This window comes from Lampetra planeri, chromosome 20 (assembly GCF_965212315.1).
Source record: "Lampetra planeri chromosome 20, kcLamPlan1.2.h2, whole genome shotgun sequence".
NCBI classification, from domain to species: domain Eukaryota; kingdom Metazoa; phylum Chordata; class Hyperoartia; order Petromyzontiformes; family Petromyzontidae; genus Lampetra; species Lampetra planeri.
This window is the reverse complement of record NC_136126.1, coordinates 9,354,978-9,379,748: the sequence shown is the minus strand read 5'-3', so window position 1 is coordinate 9,379,748 and position 24,771 is coordinate 9,354,978. Positions and strand designations below refer to the sequence as shown.

Sequence of the window (24,771 nt, the reverse complement as noted above, 5' to 3'; positions counted from 1 at the left end):
GTGGAACAAAGTCATTGTTATGCAAGTCCAAGTCGAGTCGCAAGTCATCAAATTCATGACTCGAGTCTGACTCGAGTCCAAGTCACATGACTCGAGTCCACATCTCATAGGTGGGACAAAGTCATTGTTATGCAAGTCCAAGTCGAGTCGCAAGTCATCAAATTCATGACTCGAGTCTGACTCGAGTCCAAGTCACATGACTCGAGTCCACACCTCTGCTACATAGACAGAACCCTCACGTCACGCGATCTCCGTGACGCTATTGAGACACAGAAGTAAAAAGGACGTCGTGATGAACAAGGGATTATAACCTTAAAATGAAATAGGTCTGTGTCACCGCAGCCTTACAAATTGCACACGAATTGATGCAATTAATATCACGTCGCGGTCTGCTTTTCGCTTGCAAGTTTAAAATTTACTGCAATACACCCGTCCTAGGACAAGTAAAAGGCTAGTACATATATATACATACATAGGTCACGTATTGTCCTAGATAACAGCCCTTAGTCAATCCACTGCTGGATGATGGCATTCCCACCACACCCGTGTCAGTCGTGGGGTTATCTATCTAACACTATATTCCATATAACCCTTAAATGTACAGAGTGCTGACGTGGTATTTTTTTTTTTAATAGTCGGTGCTGCCTCAACCACGGACTTTGTGCACGCGTGTGTGCATTTGCAGGGATGCGATGATTGGCAGACTGCACTAACGTCTCAACGATCCAAAACCGCCGCTTGCAAGGTCAGCACCGTTTGTCAAAGTATAAACGCGTACACACGAAGCTCTTGCCAAGTTTACGAGAAGTCACCCTGTGTACTTTTGTGCGTGCGCACGCCTTGTGTGTACATGCACGGGGAGCAGTGGCACCAGCGATCCGCGCACTGCGATACGACCGCTACGCGCTTCGTCCGGTTCGTCGCCGCGATACACAACGCTGTCAGAAACTGGGATCTGAACCGAGGTTGAGCCTCCCGACAAGATGAATCCGGCCTCGGCAGCACCGACTTTGAGAACACGACCGACCACGTGGCCCCACTCCACCCCCGTCACACTGGCCCGCGCATACAACTTGCTCCAGCAGTGCAAACCAGCTACAAGAGAGGCATCCCTGGTCTTTGCGAGCACGAGTGAGCGTGCGCGCGCTCGCTCGCATGTCAGTACATGCGTGTTTTCCCAATCACAAATCGCGTCCAAGCCATTAGCTGCCCACATATCGTTTAGAAAAATATAAACATAACAGCGGCATAGGGGTTCCCCCCCCCCCCGCTGCTTTTATTGACATAGCTTGAGTAATACGAATGCTAACGTGCGTCTGCGCTCCCTGGATGGGCTCACGTTTCAGCCGCCACCTTTGCCCGACCTCTTACAAAACTATAACAACAGGAGCGTGTTGTCTCAAGGAGCACAGGACTAAGCTTAAAGCCAGACGATCATTCCATCATTAACAGCCGTAAAATAGCGAGCCTCGGTATTTTTTTTTCTCCAAACACCGTCTTTTCTGTTCAACCGGCTACGTCAATAAACGCAAAAAAAAAATAACCGCCCGTGCTAGAGTTACGTGCATATTTTTTCAAAACCAACATGTGGGTCGCTAACGGGTTGGGAAGCGAGAATGCGAATGGGAAGACGCACGCATGAGCTCCACGAGCTCGAACGAGCGCTGGGGCAGCGTCCAAAACTGACTGCCATTGTAAAAGAACCGATTCGAATCGACGAGCCAACGCGACATTGCGCATCTTTGCGGCAGGCGATTCGTTGAATGGCGGAGGAGGGAACGTTCACCCCACCTCGCTGTGGACACCGACCCCCTCTAAACCGAAACGCGGCACACACCAGAAGCCAGGTCCTTATTACGGAAGATGCAGTGTAATGGTCTTTGCACTAATTGGCTTTGTGCGCTGCGCCAAACTCCTGCCCACTCGCAGCACATTAAATTGACGCGCCACAAGCACTTGCGTGAGCGAAGAATAAATTACCTTAATGTATCGCTCACGCACGCACACCATACATCACCTCCCCCCCCTACAAATGTATCAAAATGTAAATCTTAATTTTCTTAAACAAGCCATTTATACTCATTATCCGAGCGTATAACAGTTGCTCACTCGGCCAAATTTAACAAACCGCTAGTTGTTTTTGGTTGCGGAAAGTCAACAGCGGCTGTCCTGTCGAAGGACTAGACCCAGCATGGGCTTGTGGGACTTGTTACCATCGGCAATGGGATGCCAATGGGCACAAGCTGCACACATTAGTGCCCAGAGACAAGCTAACATCCATGTGTCCACGTAATAATAATAATAAATAAAATGACGTTGGCATGCCACCCTTCATCAAGACTCATTCAATAGATTGGCCTTGCTCGGCTTGTTAGGCGAGGAAATACAATAAGCTTCAAGGGTCTAACACGGGTAGGACTTGAGATTCCAAGCGGGCAACTTACGACGGGTCACCTGACGACATGACCTTCCAGCTGCGAATTCTTTAATTGGAACACGAAACCAGGCCGTCAGCTGGGGCACCCTGCCAATCACCCAAATTACATCCGGCTCGAAGGCTTAAAAAAAAAGGCTCCCAAGGTGGAACAAATTAGACAAAGCCCTCTTGCAGGTGAGTCCATCAACCACGGAGCACAAATGCTCTTCTGGACAAGAGCTCTACCCTATCCCTTCTCTACCCAGGAGTCTACTACGCCCCTCTGTCTTTCCTAAAATATATATAAATAAAGACATCTATTTTTTCCCTGGTCACATTCGTCTATGTCTCTGTTCAGCGTCTTGAGCTGTGGTCACATTTATATTCTCCATAAATCCAAAACGTACTGTATTGGCAGAAGGCATGCCAGCCTCATGACGAATTTATTAAAATACCGAGGTAAATCAATTGAGCTTCCATTCTATATTTAACCAGGTGAGGGATTATTGACAAAAATTACTCCTCTACCGAGCAAGCCATGTAGAGTGTGGTTGGAGCGATCGATTCCGAGTTGAAGAACATCACGAGTTCAAATCCTAGCCAGGGGTGATTTTCAGCTCACCACTTCTCCATGATCATGAAATTAAGTAGCAATAGGTGAAAGTGAGGAAGTTGATGTCCTTCGAAAAAAAAAACTGTCGATGTCACAGAAATGAAGTTTCATTGAAGCTATTCCACATAATGCAAGGTGGCCAGGAGAATAATGGATTATTGAGTATCTGTACAGCGTTTTGAGGATCAGTCCCCTCATTAGTTTGTTTCTAGTTTCATTTTTGGCACGCGTCAAAAAAACCCATTGGGAAATAAATGCTAATTATTTATGGGGAGCTGGTTCCACAATAGAAACCTGGTTACGGCAAAAAAGCATTAACAACCTAAAAAGGACTGTGCGTGGACAAGTTCCGAATGGCAAGTTCGTGCATCAACACATCACGGTACAACCAGCAGAGAATACAACAAAGGCTGGTAGGACGCATTACGTACAGAAAAATATTGGGTGAAAAACAGCAGAGGTTGGTAATATTGTAAAAAAGAAAAAGCGTTTATAACTTAAAGTCTGCAAAGCAGAGTTGCCGACTGCAGGTAAACGTGAAAGGAATTCTGAGGTACAAAAGTGATTTCCAGTAGACGACAAGGATGGGGAGGTTTTGATCCCAAAAACAATTCTCGGTTTTTCCAGAGATTAGGAGGCCACCATACAGAAGGAATTTAAACAGAGTTTGGTTCTCACATTCGTACGTACGCATGTACATACGTGGATTTATCTGGGTAGGGGAGAGCGCGATAGCGTAGCGATTATTTCACTGCGCTACCAACCCGGCGACCTGGATTAAATTACCGCTCACAGCCAAACACCAGTGACGATTATCTGAACCGGTCCTGGGCCTCCCCGAAGTTGACTCAGCCTCAAATGAGTACCTGGTGCGATGTGTAAACATCGCCACTGGCGTAGTGTTCATCACCGACCCTGTTGTGTGCCGTGCCGACCTTCATATGGTGCTAGCTAACGGCACTTGCCCCAACAGTCTGTTAAGGCGAAACGGGAGATCTTTGTCTTTTGTTTTTTTATCTGGGTACTCACTTTCTCCTCACACCAAATACTCGTAAATATATTTGGACACATATTCCACTGAAGGTACCTCCTGAAAACGTGTCTTGAGACTCATTGGGCATTTCCAGAATAAAATAACGTGAGCTATTTTTGGGCATCTCTTTTCTAATCAAGGAGCATAAACCATCGTCACGCAAATTCTGGTCATCCTCGCAGCACTGGCTTTTGGCTAACCATCGAACAAAGACGGTGACTGCATCATGCACTTTCAGATGCGCTTCTGCAGCCGTCTGGGATGCAAATTCTTTCCGATATGAGCAAGCAACTGGAGAAATGCTTTGAATTTTCGATTGACAAACGCATTTCTTTAGAATGCTTATTGTGTTTGGTTTGTTGTCCTTCCCCCGCACCTCCTCCGATTAGCACGGTTGGCTACGTACGGTGCAAAAGAAGTTCAACGTACATACTTAAGAGGTTCAATCTCACTCCAACGCCACAAAATTCACGGGATGACAGCGGTTGTGCACACAGATTGCATCTACGTCGAGGCAGTGTGGGTGGATGATGCTGAAACAGAGCAGACAATGTCCACCTGTTTCACCAGCTCTATCTACCTGCATAGGATAAAAAGGGATGTTGTTTTCCAGATTATTTATTCTCACAAGCACGAATTTATTTGACATAATCAGCAATAAATACGGAGAATTATTAACGAAAGACACGTAATGACCTTTAAACATTCCCGCTCAAGCTGAATCTAAAAAACCCCCGCAGTTTCGTAAGAAAATTGTCGTTAAAATTGCTGGCAATTTTCAGATTTCGAGAGAAGGGCAAATAAAAGGGCACAGCTGTACATGACAGATCACAGCATTACATAACATTGACTTTAAGAGTCGTCAATGCACCTCATAATTATTTGTGGATGGGTTTTGAAGTAAAACAAAAAAAATGCAGTGATTATTTTCAATAAATCTGTACTTCCAAAAATAGAAAAACTCGGGAAAACAACATCACTCCAGACATTAAATGCAACCACCCACAATGCTGAAACTCTACGAGCGACCGCTTCACATGACACCACCGTTGGAATTCCTTTGATACGCTCCAATGGGGGTTGACTCAGCCCATCATCCTTCCAGAGTTGATACAATGCATACCACTTTGTGGGTACGTCGTCCTATGGATATACTCGCCCCCCACCATAGGAACGTGGAATTTCTAGCACTGGCTCAGAGTTATGAGAGAGGAGCACCTCCGCAATGTACATTTGAGCAGAAAGTCACTTTGATTTTCGATTTAAGAATTTCGTGACTGCAGGGATTCATCTTCTTGGTTCTTTCGGTAAAGTCGCGTAGAAGGGAAATAATAAAAATCAAACATTATAAAATAAAAATTCTCACGACGTTTCGGCCACAACACAAGCAGCCGTCCTCAGGTGAAGAAACAGAGCTGTCTGAAAGACAGCGTCCGAATGAACACCGCCAAGCTTGGCAGCGTATATTTAAGCTGGGTTGGGGGGAGGAGAGTGCCTTGACAAAGGAGTTTACATATCAACAGCGGAATTAAGCACAAATTACGATTAAAGTTTCCCTCCCTTTATTACTGCTAATCCTACATAATACACGAGCATAATATGACTTTGACCCCCCCCACCACCTACACATTCCACAAGGAGTGACTAATCCCATATCTGTATTTTCCATCAATATGCTTAATTCCGCTGTTGATATGTAAACTTTGTCAAGGCGCTCTCCTCCTCCGACACAGCTTAAATATACGCTGCCAAGCTTGGCGGTGTTCATTGGGACGCTGTCTTTCCGACAGCTCTGTTTCTTCACCTGAGGACGGCTGCTTGTGTTGTGGCCGAAACGTCGTGAGAATTTTTATTTTATTATGTTTTATTATTATTTATTATTTCCCTTCTACGTGACTTTACCGAAAGAACCAAGAAGAAGTCACTTTGACTTGACTTTGGGCGGAACTACGGACGGGCGTGGCGAGGACACAATGTGGCCCGGGAGGTTGAATTTGCATCCTTCACAATGCAAGTAGAGGACTTTAATGTATAAAAAAACCCATATAAATGCAGTATATCCAACATTCCGCTCTACAGAGAGGGTGATTAATGAGCCTACGTGCCCTCTGTATGTTGAACCTCTTTCGCACCGTATATAATCAACCGGTGATAATCGGTGGTGCGGAGGAAGGACAACAAACTAAACGCAAAAAAAACTGTTCTAAAGAAATGAGTTTTCAATATAAATTTCAAAGTGCATAGCCCCCAGTGGCTTCCTAATATTCGAAGGAAGAACATTCCGGACGGTCGCAGCGATGCGGCAACCGTATTTGTTCAATGGCTCGTCAAAAGCCGCTGCGAGGATGACCGAAGTTTGCGTGAAGGTTTATGCTCCTTGACGAGATCAGTGAGGGACTGTGGTTCATCTGTGGCAAGCACTTTGTGTGTAATGAGCGCGACCTTATACTGGTAGGAACCTCCTGGTTACACCAACCCACAGGGGAGTATTGTGTCCGTCCGTCGTGCAGGGAGGGGCTGGGTGGGGAGGGGAGGGTGAGGAGGGGCTAGGTGGGGAGGGGAGGGTGGGAAGGGGCTGGGTGGGGAGGGTGGGGGGTGGGAAGGGGCTGGTCACCCCGTGGTGCCCTTATAAAACTCAACGTTTAACCTACTCACGCCGGCTTGTGCCCGCCCTCACAGTCGGCCATATTTGCGGAATACACCAGGCCGCCGTTGACCCTGGCCATTAACCGAGCAACCCAACGTTCCTACCAGCTCCCTCCGCAGGAATGTGTTAATGTATTTGGAAACCAATGCAGCTCAGCGAACACTGAATGGACACGGTCGGATCTTAAAGTACCCGTCAACGGCACGTGCCAGAGAATTTTGTACACGCTGCGGCCTGGCAATGTTTTGGCCACCCGTCGCGCAGAGAATCGAGTTGCAACAATGCAGCCTCGTCGATATGATGCTACACGCCACCGTGTTGGTTACGTCACGACTCAATAGCGGCCGAATGTTTCGTAGAGCCCTGGTGTTAAAGGTGCTGGACCCGACTCTCAAAACTACGTTCGACAAAGGCGGGCAATTCGAGCGGACGCCGTAAGACTGGGCGGCGGTTCTGCGGATGGCGGTGGCGTCGACTCACCCGTCCAGGCCGAGCTTCCCTTGCGTTTCTTCATGGACTTCTGCAGGATCTCCCGCATCGATACGTTGAGGTTATCCACTTGGATGAGAGAGAACCCACTGTGGGGTACATTGCTGCACGTGCATCGTTCGCAAACCAGTAGGGGGGGGGGCAGAGAGACGGAAAGACGGAGGTTAGATGTTCGATGGTAAGTCTGGAAGTGACAAAACAAAAGGGGGAAATTTAGTTTGGTGTTTAAAGGCCTTCAATGAAATACCCTTCCAGTATCTTACACACCACGAGGTGTGACGAATAGCAAGCATACATTCACATCCACAGGCAGGGCTGGAGCAGCACACCAACGTCATCATGTGCACGTAAAACACGCCTGCTCTGCAGGATGCAGTGCAGCTAGTAGGCTTCGAATACGAATGCAGGTTTTTTTGTTCGTGTTATCCCCTTCTACAAGCACTTGTGTGTGCGTGTTTGCTCCAAGCACATAACAAGCTAATCAGCTGTGCAACTTAAGACAGCGCTGTGGATGGTTCTGTAAGGTTAACCCTTTATATGCAAGAGAGGTCCTTTGAAGGTCTGTAATGTCAAATTTCATTTTCAGAATGTCATGTTTGCTTCACTAAGCAATACAATATAATTCACATGGATTCTAAATGTGGCCACAATTAGGCAAGCGTCTGAAATGGAAACAAACGCTCCCGCGGAGGTCACGACACACAAGTCGCGTGCCCCCGACGTATAAACGAGCGGGACGAGAACGATGCGCATGTCGGAAAGAAAATACTTTTTAGCGGGCAGTTCTAACGCCGAAACAAAAGTGGCCCGTGTTCCATTCCAGCCGAATCGCACGCCGCCAAGGGCAGCCGCATTTCACTTGCGTGTCAAAAGGTCCACGATAAGTTACGTGCACAGCAAGAAGACTTTAAAGCAACGGCAGCAGAAAAACAACAACAATAAAACACAAGCAAAATATAAATAAACACGCGGGTGTCGGGAGGCCAACAACAATCTGCTGCAGGCGGCCAAAGTGGTGACCGATCTCTGGCACGGAGCCCCGGCGTAATGCGCTCCCTGCTCGGAGGCCGTAATCCAATTCTTTTCGCCTCCGCGGGAGCCCAAAACCTGGTTCCTGGTCCCTCGGGATGGGCATTCATTTGTAGCCGTCGCAGGGCCGCGTGCCTGGCCCACGGTGTGCGTCACAACGCGGTCACCTTTGCCCGGCTGATTAAACCAGGGAGGAGCTCGGCCATAACGCACCTCTCTTTCCATATTTTTTAGATTTTTGTTGATTTTTTTTTTATCCCGCCCCCCCCACCACCCACCCACACTGGAATATATTAAAAACCAAGCGGCGTTGCCGTGGTCTGTGGTTAACAGTTCCAATTTCGGTGGCGGGGGCGACTCAGCCACATCACAATTGTCACTGACAAAACGAGCGGTGCCTTGTGGAAAGACGAGTGACCTCCCTCATCCTTAAAAGGTGGTTTAACCCCCTGCCATACGAATGGGGAATTTCCACCGCTAGCTCAGAGCCACCAATGGGTGGTGGGGGATGAGCGCTGCTGCCCCATGCTCGTCCGAGCGAGTACTTTGACCTTGACGGTGTGAGCAACACTGAAATGGGAAACGCAGAGATCGCACAGAGCGCGCTGCAGGGCTGTGCATATTCTCCAGTGTGGAACATAACCACAGCGAACGGCAGAAGTCTGCCAATACTATTGTCCGAGAGTTCCAGCAGCAATACGACTGCTCGTGCAATCATATCGGTCTGTAATATGCCAACTAAATAAAATAGAGAATCCTTTGTTTGCCAGTTTGGAATGAATGCATTCAACATATTTTTATACAGTGAACACACGTCGCTTTAAATGGTGAAATGAAGATTTAAAACAAAAATTATATTTACCTTGAGCGTATTACGCATCAATGTTGCACGTTCCAAGAAAAATGAGAAAGTAGAATTGTAGATTTCCCAAGATCACAAGTAAAAAAAAAAACACACGCGAGCACGCACACACCGATACACACGCCTGGAGTTCAATAGTTTAAGAGTCAAGAAGTAAAAATGAATAGGGGGCCATGAGTAGTATGTGAATGCGCGAATGAGTGACGGCCTGTCACAACAGAGACGGCTGAATGAGCTTGTGTCGACCTTGGAAGCAAGAGATTTGTTAACTCCGGAATTAAGAAGAATGACCAGGGAAGGAGCCGGAGCAGCGCGGGAATGGTGATGAGATGGTACAGTTAAACGCGGCGACACAGACACCGACCGCTTGGGTTTTTGGGACGAATCTGATCTCAGCGAAAGCTGCGCCGGGTTGTCTCCCCCCCCCCCCCGCCCCCCCAAAGCCGCTTTTTGTAATCCCACGAGCATGTTGCTCATCCGTTCATGAACATCTACAGCTCACTGTCAATCCACTGCTGGATGAGGGCCCCGCCCAGACCGTGCATGTAGCTGGGAGATTACTTCAACATACGTCACCATGCTGGTCGGTGTAGGTTGGTAAAAGGCAGGGAGGGAGTATAAATGTGGGGAACGTAGAAGTAGAGCACAACAATTTATTTCGCCGTACTGCTCACCAGAAGCCCTGCAGGCTATAATACCCGTTATGCATTGTGGTCGCTCTTCCAAGCACATATCCAGACTCAACCCCGCTCAGTTTCGTGACTGAACGAGATTGGAAGCGTGCCGTTTGATTTGGCCATTAACATGTTGCTTATTGCGTCACTTTAACTTTGCCTTTGCGCCAAACTTTGGCAGATGTGCTCCATATCAGTTTCACAACCAGCGGCATTTTCCTACGAACATCCTCTGAGAGCAACACTGTGGAATTAGCCACAGCAGCATAGCTCCTGCAGCTTGCTCTGCATCTGCTTCACTGCTGTTTGGGCCATGATAACATCTTGATCTTGCCCTGCAGAGGTCACCCTCTAACAGAACCAAATGCGGTGTGTAAGTGTGTGTGTGGACATACGAGTATGTTGATGCATGCGTGTTGTGCGCGACTTTGCAAGCATCTTTGTATTTGTGTACGAGTGCGTGGGTGTGTGTGTGGCCTCAAGGTACACCTATCACGGCACAAGAGCTGAGGTGACGTCACTACCACTTAGTGGTGAATGGCGGTTGCGGGGGAAGCGGTAGTGAAGTGGTCAGCATGCTGCACTACAAACCGCAATGGGCCAACATCATTAGGTCAATTCAGTCTTAAATGAATACCTGGTGCGGCGTGTAAAATATCAAGCACTGGGAAGACACGAGTGGCCGCGTGTGGTGCTGGCCACCCAACACCCTCATGTGTCGGGCTGGCTTTCATATAGGTGCTCGCTAACAGCAATTACCACAAGAGTCTGTTAAAGGCTATACAGGAGTCTTTGAGTATAAGCGTGTTTGTGCGTGCGTGTGAATGTGTGCGAGCATGGGGATCAGTTTTGTAGCAGCTAGCGCTGTGCCACAAACCCGGAGACCCGAGTTCGAATCCTACTCACGGCCAACGCCGGCGATGATTATCTGAGCCGGTCCTGGGCCTCCCCCCAAAGTCGACTCGGCCTCAAATGAGTACCTGGTGCGGTGTGTAAACAATCGGCTCTGGGGAGACAACGGCGGCCGGACAGGGGTGAGCGTGACCACGTGTGTGAATGCGCCTGATACAAGTGCACGTGGCGGACCACCGGGCACGCGGACGTACATTTTGACGAAGAGTGACTGCTTGTTCGCTTGCTCGAGCGCCGTATACTTCTCCACCAGCGCTAGCGTGTTGAAGCCAAACTTGTGGATCGGCTCGGTGGCGTCGAGCGGCGGAAAGTCGGCGTCCACCTCCCCGTCGTCCTCGGCGATATGCAGGCAGTAGGTCTCCATGCTATTTCTGACGGGCACGCCACACACAGACGCGCGCGCACAAGAACACACGCCACCGTTCAGCACTGTACACGGATCGTTAGGAAAGGGGGGCACACAGCGGTTAGCGAGCACGGACTAAGACCGGCACGCTACGCGAGCGCGTGCTTGGACTCATACAAAGCTCCCCCCCACCCTGTATAGCCCTTACAAACTTTTGGGGCAAGTGCTGTAAAGCACAGCACCCTATGAAGGCTGGCACGGCACACGAGGGGGTGGGGGGGCAGCACCACAATGGACCGCCTTTGTCTCCCCAGTGGTGATGTTTTAAACATCGCACCAGGTACTTATTCGAGGTGGAGTCGACCTAGGAGGCCCAGCACCAGTTCAGATAACCGTCACTGGTGTTGGTGGCAGTGACCGGGAATCCAACTCGGGTCGCCGGGTTCGTGGCGCAGCGCGATAGCCGCTACACAACCCCTATCCATTCGCATGCACACAAAAATATCCCCCGTGTAGCCTCAGACTGTTGGGGCAAATACTGTTAGCGAGCACCTATGAAGGCCAGCATGGCACACGAGGGGGTGGGTGGCCAGCACCACACCCGGCCACCTTTGTCTCCCAAACGGCGATGTTTACACACCACACCGGGTACTTATTTGAAGCCGAGTCGACCTAGGGGAGGCCCAGGACCGGTTCAAATAATCGTCACTGGTGTTGGCCGTGAGCAGGAATCGATCCCGGGTCACCAGGTTCGTAGCGCAGCACACTAACCACTACACCACCGCTCCCCACATTAGGTCTACGTGGAATGGAGGAGTCTCAATGGCTACTAGCAGGTCTCGGGAGAGATAATATTTATGGGTTAACATAAGCGGGTTAACAAACAAAACAGCTTAACAAAAACACGAACACGCCGGCACAAGGAAATCCTTCAGTGGTGGCAATGTTTACGCACACCACCGGGTGCCTGTTGAGGCTGGGTCACCTATTACAGGTCCGGAGAGTGCTTGCCATTGATGCACGTGGCTGGGAATCGAACCCAGGTTTGCTTTCAAAGCAGTGCAGGGCGCAAACCGCAGCACTGTGGCTTCTCACGAGAGAGTGCGAGCGCGCGTGCACCACGTGGCAGAGGGCTGCGACCGTCACTAACAAGCGCGATTTGTTTTGTTTAGGAAACTTCACAGTGCTCCACTCTATATTTATACCTTTTAATTTTCAATGGATGTCTCCCAGATCACCCGCTTGAGATCTTCTGTTTCAGTTGGCTCCCATTCTGGCTCCCAAGAAAGGAATTCATTGACAAGGGAGACCAGAGTGACGAGCCCAAGGAAACGTGGACATCTCCTCCATGCTTAAACTCTACATGTTTAAACTCGAAAGTGCTAGCCTCCTTTGGTGGCCCCTAGATAGAAGTGGTAATTCCATATAACTATGACGGGAACCTGCGTTATCTGCAGAGAAACACTTGATACAAACGTCACGTTATCATACATAATTTTAAAAAAATCCTTTGTGCCGAGTTTTATTTGCTTAAAGCGGCATTAGGAAACTTCTGTTTCAAAGCTGTGTAAAATGATCAATAGAACGGGTAAGTGACTGCATTAGTCATTAAGAGCTGCTTGGCTGCTATCTGCAAGGCCACCCATCATGGAAAGAGAACGCAAGTGTCTGCCGCAAGAGCAGCTGCCAGGGGTATGAGCACACGCAGGGTCACGCACACACGCACACACGCACACAAAGATCCCCCGAATAGCCTTCAACAGATTGTTGGGACAAGTGCAATTAGCGAGTAGCACCTATGAAGGCCGAAATGGTACATGAGGGGGTGGGTGCCCAGCACCATGCCCGACCGCCTTTGTCTCCCCAGTGACGATGTTTACACATCGCACAAGGTACTCGTTTGAGGCCGAGTCGACGTAGGGAAGGCCCAGGACCGGTTTAGATAATAGTCACCGATGTCGACCGCTACACTACCGCTCCCCACAGACACACGCACGCACGAACGCGCACACCCAAATTCCACCAAACTGATGGTAAACTATTTACTTGGTGCTGCTATGTTGGCAGTGGTGCACAAGCACATATAATAAACACCACACATTCATCAATGACAGTGCCGTGAAAGGAAAACTATATAATGGGGGAACATTTTGGGCAACAGCTCGCTCTTGTTAATCGCACATGTGCTATAACAAAGGACCAGTGGCCAAATTGTCTCCGATTAAATATTTTCGTTCTTTCTTTTCACAGCAGCGTTATTGTCAAACCAGTGGTAGTGCTGCCTTTTCCTGCGACAGACGTGCGGCATGCCCAGACAGCAGCGCAACATTTGGCGGCTGCACAAATCTGCTCACGGCTTCATCAGCGCCCAATCTCGCCGGGTGGCGCGGCGGCCGGAGCGCAACCTGGGTGGGGACTAACGCGGGGAGGGGGTGGGGCCACCACGCAACCGCGTAGCAGGGAAGCCGCTTTTGCACGGTGACCATATCGGTTGGGGATCGCCGGGTGTTGCGCAGTGGCAACAAGCAATACAATTTGGTTTGCACGGGGGGGGAGGGGGGGGTTGGCGGATGGATGCGGAGTCATCCAAGATGCTGGCAGGAAGCCGCGAGCAAGGTGCTTGACAGGGCATCGGGTGCGCAGATGCATTTTGTTCAATCGTGAAGGGTCACCGCTCAAAACGTCACCTATGGTTTATATATTTTTTATTATAAGGCCACAGTCTTATTGATGAATGTGTTACGTTTTTTCTTTTGTTAACTGCGCTTGTGCGTGCCACTGCCAATGCAGCAGGAGCCGCATCGCCAAATAATGTGTCGGTTAAATAGGAAACCATCAAGTGCTCAAATAAACAAGGGCAATGAGTGCGACCTGATCACGCATTCGTTCAGCAACCAAAGGCCAATGCAGCTCAGCAAACACCGGACGGACATGGTCGGATACTGGAAGAGCAACTTCACAACAACTGTGGGATCTGCTAGAGAGAAGGTGGCTTCGGCGAGGCGTGGTGCTAACGGGGGAGAGGGGGGGATGTCCAAGATGATGTTAACCTTGACAGGTTAGGCAATGTGCAACGATATTCTGGAGGTTTTGGTTTTGGGCAAATTTTCCTTTAAAACAACCACAACGGGGGTGATCTCAGCATGGCCGCCTGGGTCGGCAAACCCGCGTCACATCAAACGGCCGTAAATCACTCGACGCTATCAAGCCAAACGCCGCTTGCTTTCCCTTAACACAGGCGAGAAGAGTTATCTGCGAAAGTCTCGAGGCCTCGTATAACATCTATCCGAGCGCGGTTCAAACTACAACACCAAAAGAAAGAAGTTACATTTGAGCAAACAATGGGAGGGAGGGGGGGAGGGAACCCCCAGAACAAAGTCTGTGTTAACGGGCGAGATATGAGAGCGGGCGGGAGACCACAACATTCTACAAAAGCCGAGCGTGCGGTCGTTTTGAACTGTGGCCTACCGTTAAATGAATCATTTGTTCCAGCGCAATCGATGAAATAAAAATGTCCCAATTAATTTATTGTGTGTGCATAGCACCCTGCATGCAACCCACGGTCTGCAGCTGACTCTACATTAGCTACTATTGCCTGCATTAATGATTAAAACCCAAAGACCCCAGGTTATTGGGTGCGTGTCGTAGGGAGGGGCTGCTATAGGTTCGTGGTTTGAGTCGCTGTGCTACGATTCCTGCCCGTGGATAACATTTCTTGGTATTCCTGGTACCTGAAGCTGCCATAGGCCTGCCTTAAGTTGACTCTGCATAAAGCGAGGACCTCGTGTGGATGTGCAAACCTAAAAACCGGGGAGACAAAGCCAGACAAGACCTGATGCTCTTCCCCCCCCCCTCATACCTTGCCAGCCTTCGAGAAGTGCTCACAAATAGCACTTGCCCCTAAAATCTATGTAACTAAACATGGAATTCGTTTATTATGTGACGACTGGCAGCAGCTGACTTCTATCGACAAGAGGTGGCGGAGGAGCAATGCTCAAAAACAAATTGCTCAGTGGGCTTTACCTGGTAAAATAAAATTTAGGTTTTAGTTATTTTTTGTGATTGTCTTACCTTTCCTATACTTTGCACTCCGAAAGTTTGTTGTTGTAACTTTCTGACCCACCCCTACTGGACATCGGTGAAAAAGAGTTTCACAGCTCATCGTATTTCTCTAGGACAAATAAAGATTCCGATTCGGATACTCAAATACATGCTTTACACTTAATCTCCCCGGTTGAATACGACCAAAACCTGAATCGTTGGGGCATTAAATTTCCCAGGCCTTCCTATCCTTCACGGTTTCACGCGAGCATGCCGACGCCTCTACGAAGCGCTCGGCCCCGCAATGACACTACTTCGCAAGGTCCGCGCAAAAAATGCGCAAAAGCAGGGGAGGGCCCGTCGTTGTTTCGGCGTTATCTGCCGGCGTGCGCGGTGGCGACGTCGTCGTGGGACACGACAAAGCCATTTTGCAAGCGCGCACCGCTCAGCAGATTCCGCCCCGATAACCGGGCCCCCGCGCGTGTGTGTGAACACTTTCCCCCAAAGTGGTTTTCCCACGTGGCAAATTGCTTCTGCCCAGCTTGTCCCGGTCGCTCGCTCGCCCGCCCGCCCATTCACCCCATCCGCCCGCTTGAGATCGTTTTACTGTCCCCGGGATGACGCTTTGAATGTAAAAGCAGACCACGTGCTTTGTTGCATGCGGATGTGGATTACTGAAGCACAAGCTTTACACGTGGATGATGGAACACAAGCTTCTTGAATGATGTTGTTTGATCATAGCTTTTATATGAATGCAATCGAATGCGTTCTCATTTCGCCGTTCGGGTTTTGATATTGGAGCAGTTTGTTTTTGGCAAATCCCATCGTGGATGTACTCGTAGCGTTTTTGTTCCCTTTGTCTGGCCTGCTTCCATTTTAACGTAAGCTTGAAGAATTTTCACACTACGCGTTTTCGCTATAAAACAGGCTCTTCAATTCGGGAACACTTTTCTCGTTACGTGGAACGCGCACCGTTATAACGCGGTTTGAGAGCAGCCAATGACGAACTACTTTCTTGAGCTGCGCGGCCGAGTGGTATGGGAATTTTGGGTATACGCGGGGGTACCCTTCAACTCAGCTCTTTGTCCTACCATGGGATGACTGAAGGATGATTTTATAGCGCAAATACGCGAATCAAATTTGCATATATTTAAAATAATTTATTATTTCTTTGAATGTATTTATTCATGTCCTGTAATGTATATACAGGAATGCATCTACCCCGTTAAAGGAAGAATTACTGTATTTTGTTTTATTCGGCACTTACTTGGTAGCATTATGGTTTTAATATTATTGCGTGACTGTTCGAGTGCTTGATCAGACGTGATAGTGGCTTGTTATTAATAGCAACGGGCACATAAGTAACAACTCGCTTCCCACGGCGGCATGATGAATTCCAACTACCTGGGGTTGCGATTCAAGTCGAGAACAAATTATCTTTTCTATAATCTTCTCTCTATTAAATTTCGATTTAAAGCTTTCGTGACTGCAGGGATTCATCTTCTTGGTTCTTTCGGTAAAGTCACGTAGAAGGGAAGTAATAAAATAACAAAAATAAAACATAATAAAACAATTCTCACGACGTTTCGGCCACAATGCAAGCAGCCGTCCTCAGGTGAAGAATGACCTGAGGACGGCTGCTTGCGTTGTGGCCGAAACGTCGTGAGAATTGTTTTATTATGTTTTATTTTTATTATTGTATTACTTCCCTTCTACGTGACTTACCGAAAGAACCAAGAAGACTTCTCTCTATTGTTTCTCCTCTCTCTGTTCCACTTGTACACTGCTGGTCCCCCCTCCATTAGCCAAAAATGTAACAGTAGAAAAAAGCAGCAAGGCTCATGGATAGCAGGTGGGGAAGGCAAGGTGGCAGGAGGTCGTGAGTTCAATCCCAACCCCGAGCACCTGTACACTAAGAGGATGCCTGTCCTCTCTCCCTGTGGTTGCATGGATTTTTCTCTGGATTCTCCGGTTATTTCCTTCATAATTTAAAAACTTGCATTCAAAGTATTTGGTGGAAATACATTTCCCCATGAGCCACTTGATTGAGCTATTATTTGCGGCCAGGTTGCCTCTGAAAAAGAGCTCACAGCTCAGTGGGCTTTAACTGGTAAATAAAATAGTGTGGGGCTTTGCCTAACGGGAAGCGCTAATTGTGTAAGATTAACTTAACGACTGGTGGGCTGTGGCATGGACGCAGAGAAATGCCTGGCAATGAACACCGTAATGATCATCGCCAAGTGCCTCGATCAACCGCTGGGTGACACTCATCTCCACCGAGACCCACGATCTAGTCGTGTACACACCACCTCCCCATGGTGGGGTTCACTGTGCTGTGAAGTATGGTCATGTAATCCGCGTGACCATCAAGGTGCGGGGAGGCCTTAGTGTAGCAGTGGATTGACAAAAGGGGCTGAGAATTTACACTGGGAAGCCTCTCCGCGGGACAAGCACTGCTGGTTTCCTGAAAAGTGATACTCAATTTATTTGACCCAGTAGTATGATGGGCTCAGGTCAAACCCTGACCACAATTTGACACGTGACCTTTCAATTGTCAATCGATTACTAAACAGTTTAACGCATAGGCTTTCAGGACCAATATCATCTGTTTACGCTACGCAACAAGCCTTACTAGTTGGCTGTGCCGGGTCGTGGTGGATTAAGCGATAATTAAGCGATCTCACCCAAAAAAACCTCTTATGGATTACCAACCACATTGGCACCTCGGTGGATAATACATTATTTCTTTACTATTGCTGATGATACGGATTCAAATCAAGTAAAATACTGCCTAAAAGTTAAAAGTATATATTAAAAACCCCGTAAACATCCTTAAACAAAATCCGTTATTATCATTAGCCAAGGTTTGATATGCCTCGAACCACTGACGCCAATTTGCGTATTGTGTTCTCGCTGATATTACATCGCAGTAAACCGCGAGGATCTGTAACGATAATGCCTCGCGATGGCCGACATGGGAGCCGTAAAGGGAGCACAGCGGGGGGGCAGAGATGGGAGAGGCAGGGGGGGCCGGAGGGGCAGGGCGGGAGGGCAGGGGGGGGCAGGGGGGGCAAAGGGAGGCAGAGGGGGCAGGTGGGGCCAGAGGGGGGGCATCTCCACGACCCCCCCTCCATCTCCATGACCCCCCCCCCCATCTCTACGACCCCAGGCTGTCGACGGCGTCGGTAACGCGATCCCGCGTGCCGGCCCCACCCTCTCGAGCGCCGCGGCTCACGTTTCGGCGAGCGCGCACCGTTCGCCGCGCTCTCTGATGGAGAGTTTTGTTTCACGCCGGGGCGCATTACGGGCGCACGCAGGGACCCACAGCCTTGCCCGGCACGCATGACTCACGCCTAATTAACGCGTTAGTGCGTGCGCACACCGCTGCTACAACGGCTGCTACCGTTGCCGCTAATGCCGCGACCACCACCACCACCACCACCGCTGACCGACCGAGAGCCCAGGAACATTAAGCTGTTTGCATTTAGAAGCGCGTTTCCCTCGCTGCACAGTCAATGCAGGAAAAGCAAAGTATGCGGGCTGAATATTCTTGTTAATTAGGGGAAACTAATTATCTAAGCAAAAGCAAATCAGAAAAAGGGGTCATTTCAGAATGTAAAAAAAATGCACGTAACAATCGCAAACGATTACCAGTCTGCTGTTCTTTGGTTTCCGTAACCAAAGCTTCTAGGACACACGTGCAGTTTTCAAGTCAGAGGCAGCTGTGGCGCAGCTGAGAAACACGATTTCGGATGCAAACGTAGTGTGAAGTTGGAAAGACTTGACAGTCTTCATGCTGAAGACTAAAAACTAAAAATAAGCAGAACAAAACTGCAAAAAAAAAGTGCTTTTCTAAACCCTAGGGGAGGCCCAGGACTTGTTCATATGGAATGGCCAAAACTTAGTTATCACAATCAGCGCAGTGGTAACAGGAAAAAATAAATCATCGCCTTGCTCCAACAAGTGTGCGAGTGTGCTCATCCTCATTCGTGGCTCCAAGCCAGTGGTTGAAATTCCACATCACACGATGGCGTGGGCCATTCTCTCTCCTGAACTGCTGAAATCGCACTTGACTTCAAACGTAAGCGGTAGCCACCGACAACAGGGCATCGCAATAAACAACATGAACAGCCACTGAAAATAAGTGCGAGTACATGATTTTTACATTCCGATTTTTTTATATTTTTGCTACCCTTTGCGTGTACTTGTGCATGCGAGTGTACAATAAAAGTGCAGGTTTTCCCTCGCTCTACGCAGGTTTGGTTTGCGCGATTTCGCGCTGCGTATGCAGCAAATCTACTTCTACCAAAATTTGAATTCATTCGCCTGCGGCTATGCAGTCGGACGCGCAACAACATTGTGCAGTGTACTGTATTCGCTACTCGACAGGCAACTCGTGCGGTGCATTGCGAGTTGGGCGACTGCCTTGTATACTACGCAATTTTTCTTTGTGCGCCCTTTATTCGGAGCGCATCTACTGCATAAAGCAGTCGCGCAGCTGTGAGCACATGGTATGAGTTTAATGCCAAATCCGCAGCCGGCATAAGTGGCGAGTAACATCTGAACCAGTCGTGCGCTTCCTTAAAGTTGACTCGCAATAAAGATAAATAAATGAGTGCCTGGAGTAGTGTGTAAATGTGCGGTGCATGCGTCATACTGGCTTTAACTGGTGCTCGCTAACAGCACTTGCCCCAGCAGACTACATAGCTCGACAGGCAATCTTTATCTTTGCAATACAAATAAACGTCCGAGTTGAGCTCTTAAGTAGTGTATGGGGGTCAATTTACAGTAATTACTAACTGCTGAGAGCCTTTTTAACTAAAGCCGGTGTAAAAGTTAAGGCACGCTCTTAAATCTGCATACCACACGACTTGTAATACTCGGCTTGTTCCAGCCACAATGCCTCTCCCTGGTTAAAACAAGCAATTTGGGGGAATAACAGGTTTGAAGAATCCATGTAAAAATGTTTCTGCTACAGGTAGATGGGAGATAAACGCACGTGAAGGGGAACATCACGTGCAAGGCAGGCGAGTGTTAGCCTTTGCATTTTAACTTGGAAGGAACATCAACCTTCTCAAGTCGTTGAGCAGTCTGTGAAGCACCTAGGCTTTTTACAATTCAGTGATGAAATTAAACTTTGATTCTCCCGATACATGCACGAAATTGTGCACGTGAGAATCGATTGCATTTAAGTGAAACGGCACAAAGAAAACAGAACAAATGAACTTAAGGAAGCAGCAAAACCAGAGAAGATTGACGATCGAATCGAACTGCGACTGACTCGCAACAATTCAATCAAATCCAGGTGACTCAGTCACTCGCCTCGTGCCATCCCGCCCGTTTTGACTCCGACCTCCATTGAATACGGCTCCAGGGAGCGCTGGTGTGCCGCTGCGAGATACCAAGGGGGTATAAACCCAGCACAGATCGTTTTCTACAACGGTAAAAAAAGTTTTGGCGTAGCTAATGTCGGCCATGTCACCATCGTTGCTTCTTTCTAAACATTTTTCTTTTATTTTACCAGGAAAGGCCCACTGAAGTATAGAGCTCTTTGTCAGAAGCGACCTGGCCGCAAATGATAGCTCAACGAAGTGCCCTTATCATGTGTAAATCTATTGCAGCCAAATGATCTAAACGCATGTTTCTAAATGTGAAGGGAAGAACTGGAGGACCCGGAGAAAACTCCACGCGACCATGGAGAGAGAGACACACAAACTCCAAATATAGAGGCAACAGGCAGGGTTGGGCTCTAACCAACGACCTCCTATATACCAAGCGAGGCAGTTAACATCTCGGCACCGTGGCGCTTTTTCCTTCTGCCAGAGCCGAAAACTGGTTGCAGAGTCCGACACCTGCACTCCCAGCTCGGGCCAGTCTCACGGCTACCTCACCATCTGGCTTTCGGCTTCCCTCTTGGTCACTGACCTTTGGGTGCCACTCCAACGCCCGTCCGGAGATCCGCGCCCCACTCCATCCTGGCCACGTGCAACTTCCCTTTCCCTTAATTGCGCCCGCTATATTATTTTCCAAGTTCCCAAGTTACCAACCGTATCCTTCCATTAAATTACTAGCATCCCTCCACGTGCACTTATATTCCACGCGGACAGGCGAGGCGCTCCCCGTTGTATTGTTCCGTTAAAAACGCGGCCCTCTGACCCGTAAATTAACACGGGCATTACTGCTGCCCAAACCACCTGTTTCTTCACATTAGAGACACGAGCATGACCCGGTAAGAAACAATCCTGGCATCTGGAATGCGAGTCGTAATGACTACCATCTCAGGCCCATCGTTCTCACAACACACCTCACATTCATGTGTCTGTACAGAAATTTATCTCAAGACGCCGTACAGAGATGGGTGACTACATGTGCACCGTGGCAGCTATGATTGGTGTGGAATACCGGCTGGAGCAATGGCAGAGCCAGGATTTTCAGGTAGGGGGGGCAACCCCTTCAGCAATGGAAAATGATAGAGGAGTTGCTAGTAAGTAAGGACTTGTCCCTTGCTTTTTATTCGACGCGTGTGCGGCGATGGCGCAGCCATCCATCGAGGGTCGAATTCGAACCGTGTGTGATCGGCATCGCGCTCGCTGAAGGTGAATGCCTTCAGGGAAGTCGTGTACTCTATACGCAACTGCGCACAATTCTGTGAGTCACTTATAACCGCTTTGCCGTTACTTATTGTCAATTATGGACTCAGACTATTGTCCTATCATCTCATAGAGTCCCTGGCACATAATAATATGCTACACAGTGGCAGTGGGGGTCGTAAAATGCCGATTTATTACTAATAAACCCCAATGATCTGATCGAAATTGAATATTTAGATCGGATCATTGGGGGGCCACGTGCCACCTCCCCCCCCCCCACTGGCTCTGCCAGTGGGCTAGGGAAAATGTTTTTTTCATGCTTAACCAAAATAATTAATGTGGGGCCAGCAGGCAAAGAGTATTGGGCAAATGTGGCGGAAAGAAAGGCTTTGGTGATGGTCAGAAAGGAAAAACGAGGAGAGGGAGACACAGTGGGTCGTCAACTGCTGAAAGCCTTGAGAGCCAGGCGAGGTAGCAAAGGTAGGGTCAGTACGAGAGCGAGGAGTTAAGCTCGTGGGTTGGTTCGTTTGGGACGTAAAAAACACATTTACAATTTTTTCAATTCTTACGCGCATGACGTGACGAAACACAACGCTCGCAGAAATATGTTCATTACAATCTGTGCACGGTAAATGCACGTGCTATGCCGGTGTTTATGTACATATATGTTTTACCAGGGTAAAGCATACGGAGCTATACAGCTCTTTTTTCAGAAACGACCTGGCCATAAGTGATAGATCAATGAAGTGGCTAATCACGTGGAAATGTAAAACAACCAAATACTCCAAACGCATGTTTCTAAATGTGGAGAGAAAAACCAGAAGACCCGGAGAAAAATCCACACGACCACAGGGAGAGACACGCAAACCCCAAATATACAACATGCATAGTTAAGGCTGGGATCAAACCCACAACCTCCTGTACCACCAGGCGAGGTAGTTAACATCTCGCCACCGTGGCGAGTTAATATGTGGTGGCCGTAGAGGTGTTTGGGGGAGGTGGGGGGGGCTGTGTGTGCGCAGGCGACGGGGGCTCATTACTTGAGCTTGGGTTCGCGGCCCTCGTTGGTGTACTGCCAGCACGTGAGGCCGATGAGGTCCCCGACGCGCGCGTTGGCCATGACGACGACGTGCATGGCGTGGGCGTGCTCCGGGTTGGCGCCCGGCAGGTACACGTCGATCCGCTTGGTCGCCGTTGTGCCCACATGGCCCTGCCGGAGGGCGCAGGGCGACGACAGGAGTGGGGGGGGGGGAAGACGGCACACACACACACGCACCGCCGATTAGCATGCTTGGCTACATATGGTGCGAAAGAAGATCAACATAGAAACAAAGATCCCCCCCGTATAGCTTTAGAAGACTGTTGGGGAAAGCGCTGTTAGTCAGCGCACGGTACGCGAAGGGGGTGGGGTGGCCAACACCACGCCCGACCCCCTTTGTCTCCCCGAGTGGCGATGTCCACACAATCGCACCAGGTACTCAATTGAGGCCGAGTCACTCGTGTTGGCCGTGAGCGGGAATCGGATCGCCGAGTTCGTAGCAATGCGCGAATCACTGCACTTCCAGCACACAAAGACACACAAACGTACACCGCCACCATCATTATCAACAACAACACAAGAAAGGGCTCTTCAAGCTTCCAGACCTTTAATAGCAAGGGCTGATCTCTAATGTAGAGGGTCCTTGCCTACAAACATCCGGCAGTTCACCAGCATTGGTTCAAGCAAGCCCGACGTCGCCGATGGGACAATGAATATCAAAAAACTGGGATCGATCAAACGAGTACCACTCTGCGGTGAACGGATTCACCCTCGCCACATGATTGCGAAATGTGAAGAGGAGACTCGACACGTCGTCACAGTGGCTCATTTGAGCAGGAAATAGTAGATCTCCTCTCCCCCCCCCATGATGAAAATGGTGCCCTAAATCGCAGCACCGCAAGACGCGTGATTAACTCCTCTGTAATACTTTGTTGCAATCTTAATTTTGGAGCTTTCGTGACTGCAGGAATTATTCTTTGGTTCTTTCGGTAAAGTCACGTATAAAGATAAAATAATAAATTAAATAATAGCATACGACGTTTCGATTGCAACACAAGCAATCATCATCAGGTATAATGAAATAGCGACATAAAATCTAACCAGAAAACTATAGACAGACATATAAGCAGACAGATATCACCAAGATGCATAGAGCGAGCAACACAGGTACAGAGAGGGGTGATCGTCTCTGTGGGGTGGCCTTAAATAGACAGAGGAGGGCAGAGGCAGCGAGAGGGAGGGGTTAGAGACAACATTTACATGTCAATGATTTATTTACATGTCAATTTACATGTCAATTCGATACTTTGCTAGGTTATTTAATTTTAGTGTGTTTCTTTCTCCCTCTAAGCCTGCGTACTTCTCTACGCGTCTCCTCGTACTCATTGACATGTAAATTTTGTCTCTAACCCCTCCCTCTCGCTGCCTCCGCCCCCCTCTGTCTATTTAAGGCCACCACACAGAGACGATCACCCCTCTCTGTACCTGTGTTACTCTCGCTATGTATCTTGGTGATATCTGTCTGCTTATATGTCTGTCTATAGTTTTCTGGTTAGATTTTATGTCGCTATTTCATTATACCTGATGATGATTGCTTGTGTTGCAATCGAAACGTCGTATGCTATTATTTAATTTATTATTTTATCTTTATACGTGACTTTACCGAAAGAACCAAAGAATACTTTGTTGCAGTCTCACTCGTTGTGCAAAATAATCTTTTGTGCCCACGCAGAGATCCGACGCCAGGACCTTGCCATGCGCGTGTTCCATATCGGCAGTGCTTATTAAGTACAGGGCCCGCTGTAGTAGCAGCAGCAATGAGGTATATGCCCTTCAAAGAAAGTCTCTCTCTCTCTCTCTCCTTGCGTTAACTGCACATCGGGGCCGTGCATGTGCAGCATTAATAAAACAAGCAAAACTTTCTCCGCTGGATTTTTACTCGGCGCACTAAAATATTGATGGACTTTAATCTGCAGCCAGAGAAGATTCCAATTGAGCAGGCTCATTTCTCATAAATTCTTAAACAAAGTACAATGCTTATTAAAACGGTTGCAGCGTACAAGGCTTTACAGAGACCTAA

General features: G+C 48.6%; 1 protein-coding gene across 3 annotated transcripts in view; it reads right to left on the bottom strand.

Moving 5' to 3' along the window:
* The window catches only part of MAPKAP1 (MAPK associated protein 1), a 123,441-nt gene that overhangs the window by 48,079 nt on the left and 50,591 nt on the right, over positions 1–24,771 (bottom strand). The window contains exons 5-8 of one of the 3 annotated variants that reach the window (XM_078603521.1): positions 23,124–23,210; positions 22,693–22,862; positions 10,870–11,046; positions 7,190–7,302 (exon numbers count right to left, since the gene is read on the bottom strand). In XM_078603521.1, the coding sequence (XP_078459647.1) occupies positions 7,190–7,302; positions 10,870–11,046; positions 22,693–22,862; positions 23,124–23,210 (547 nt within the window). The remainder of the gene's footprint in view (positions 1–7,189; positions 7,303–10,869; positions 11,047–22,692; positions 22,863–23,123; positions 23,211–24,771) is intronic. The other 2 variants (XM_078603522.1, XM_078603523.1) reach the window with 2 other exon arrangements.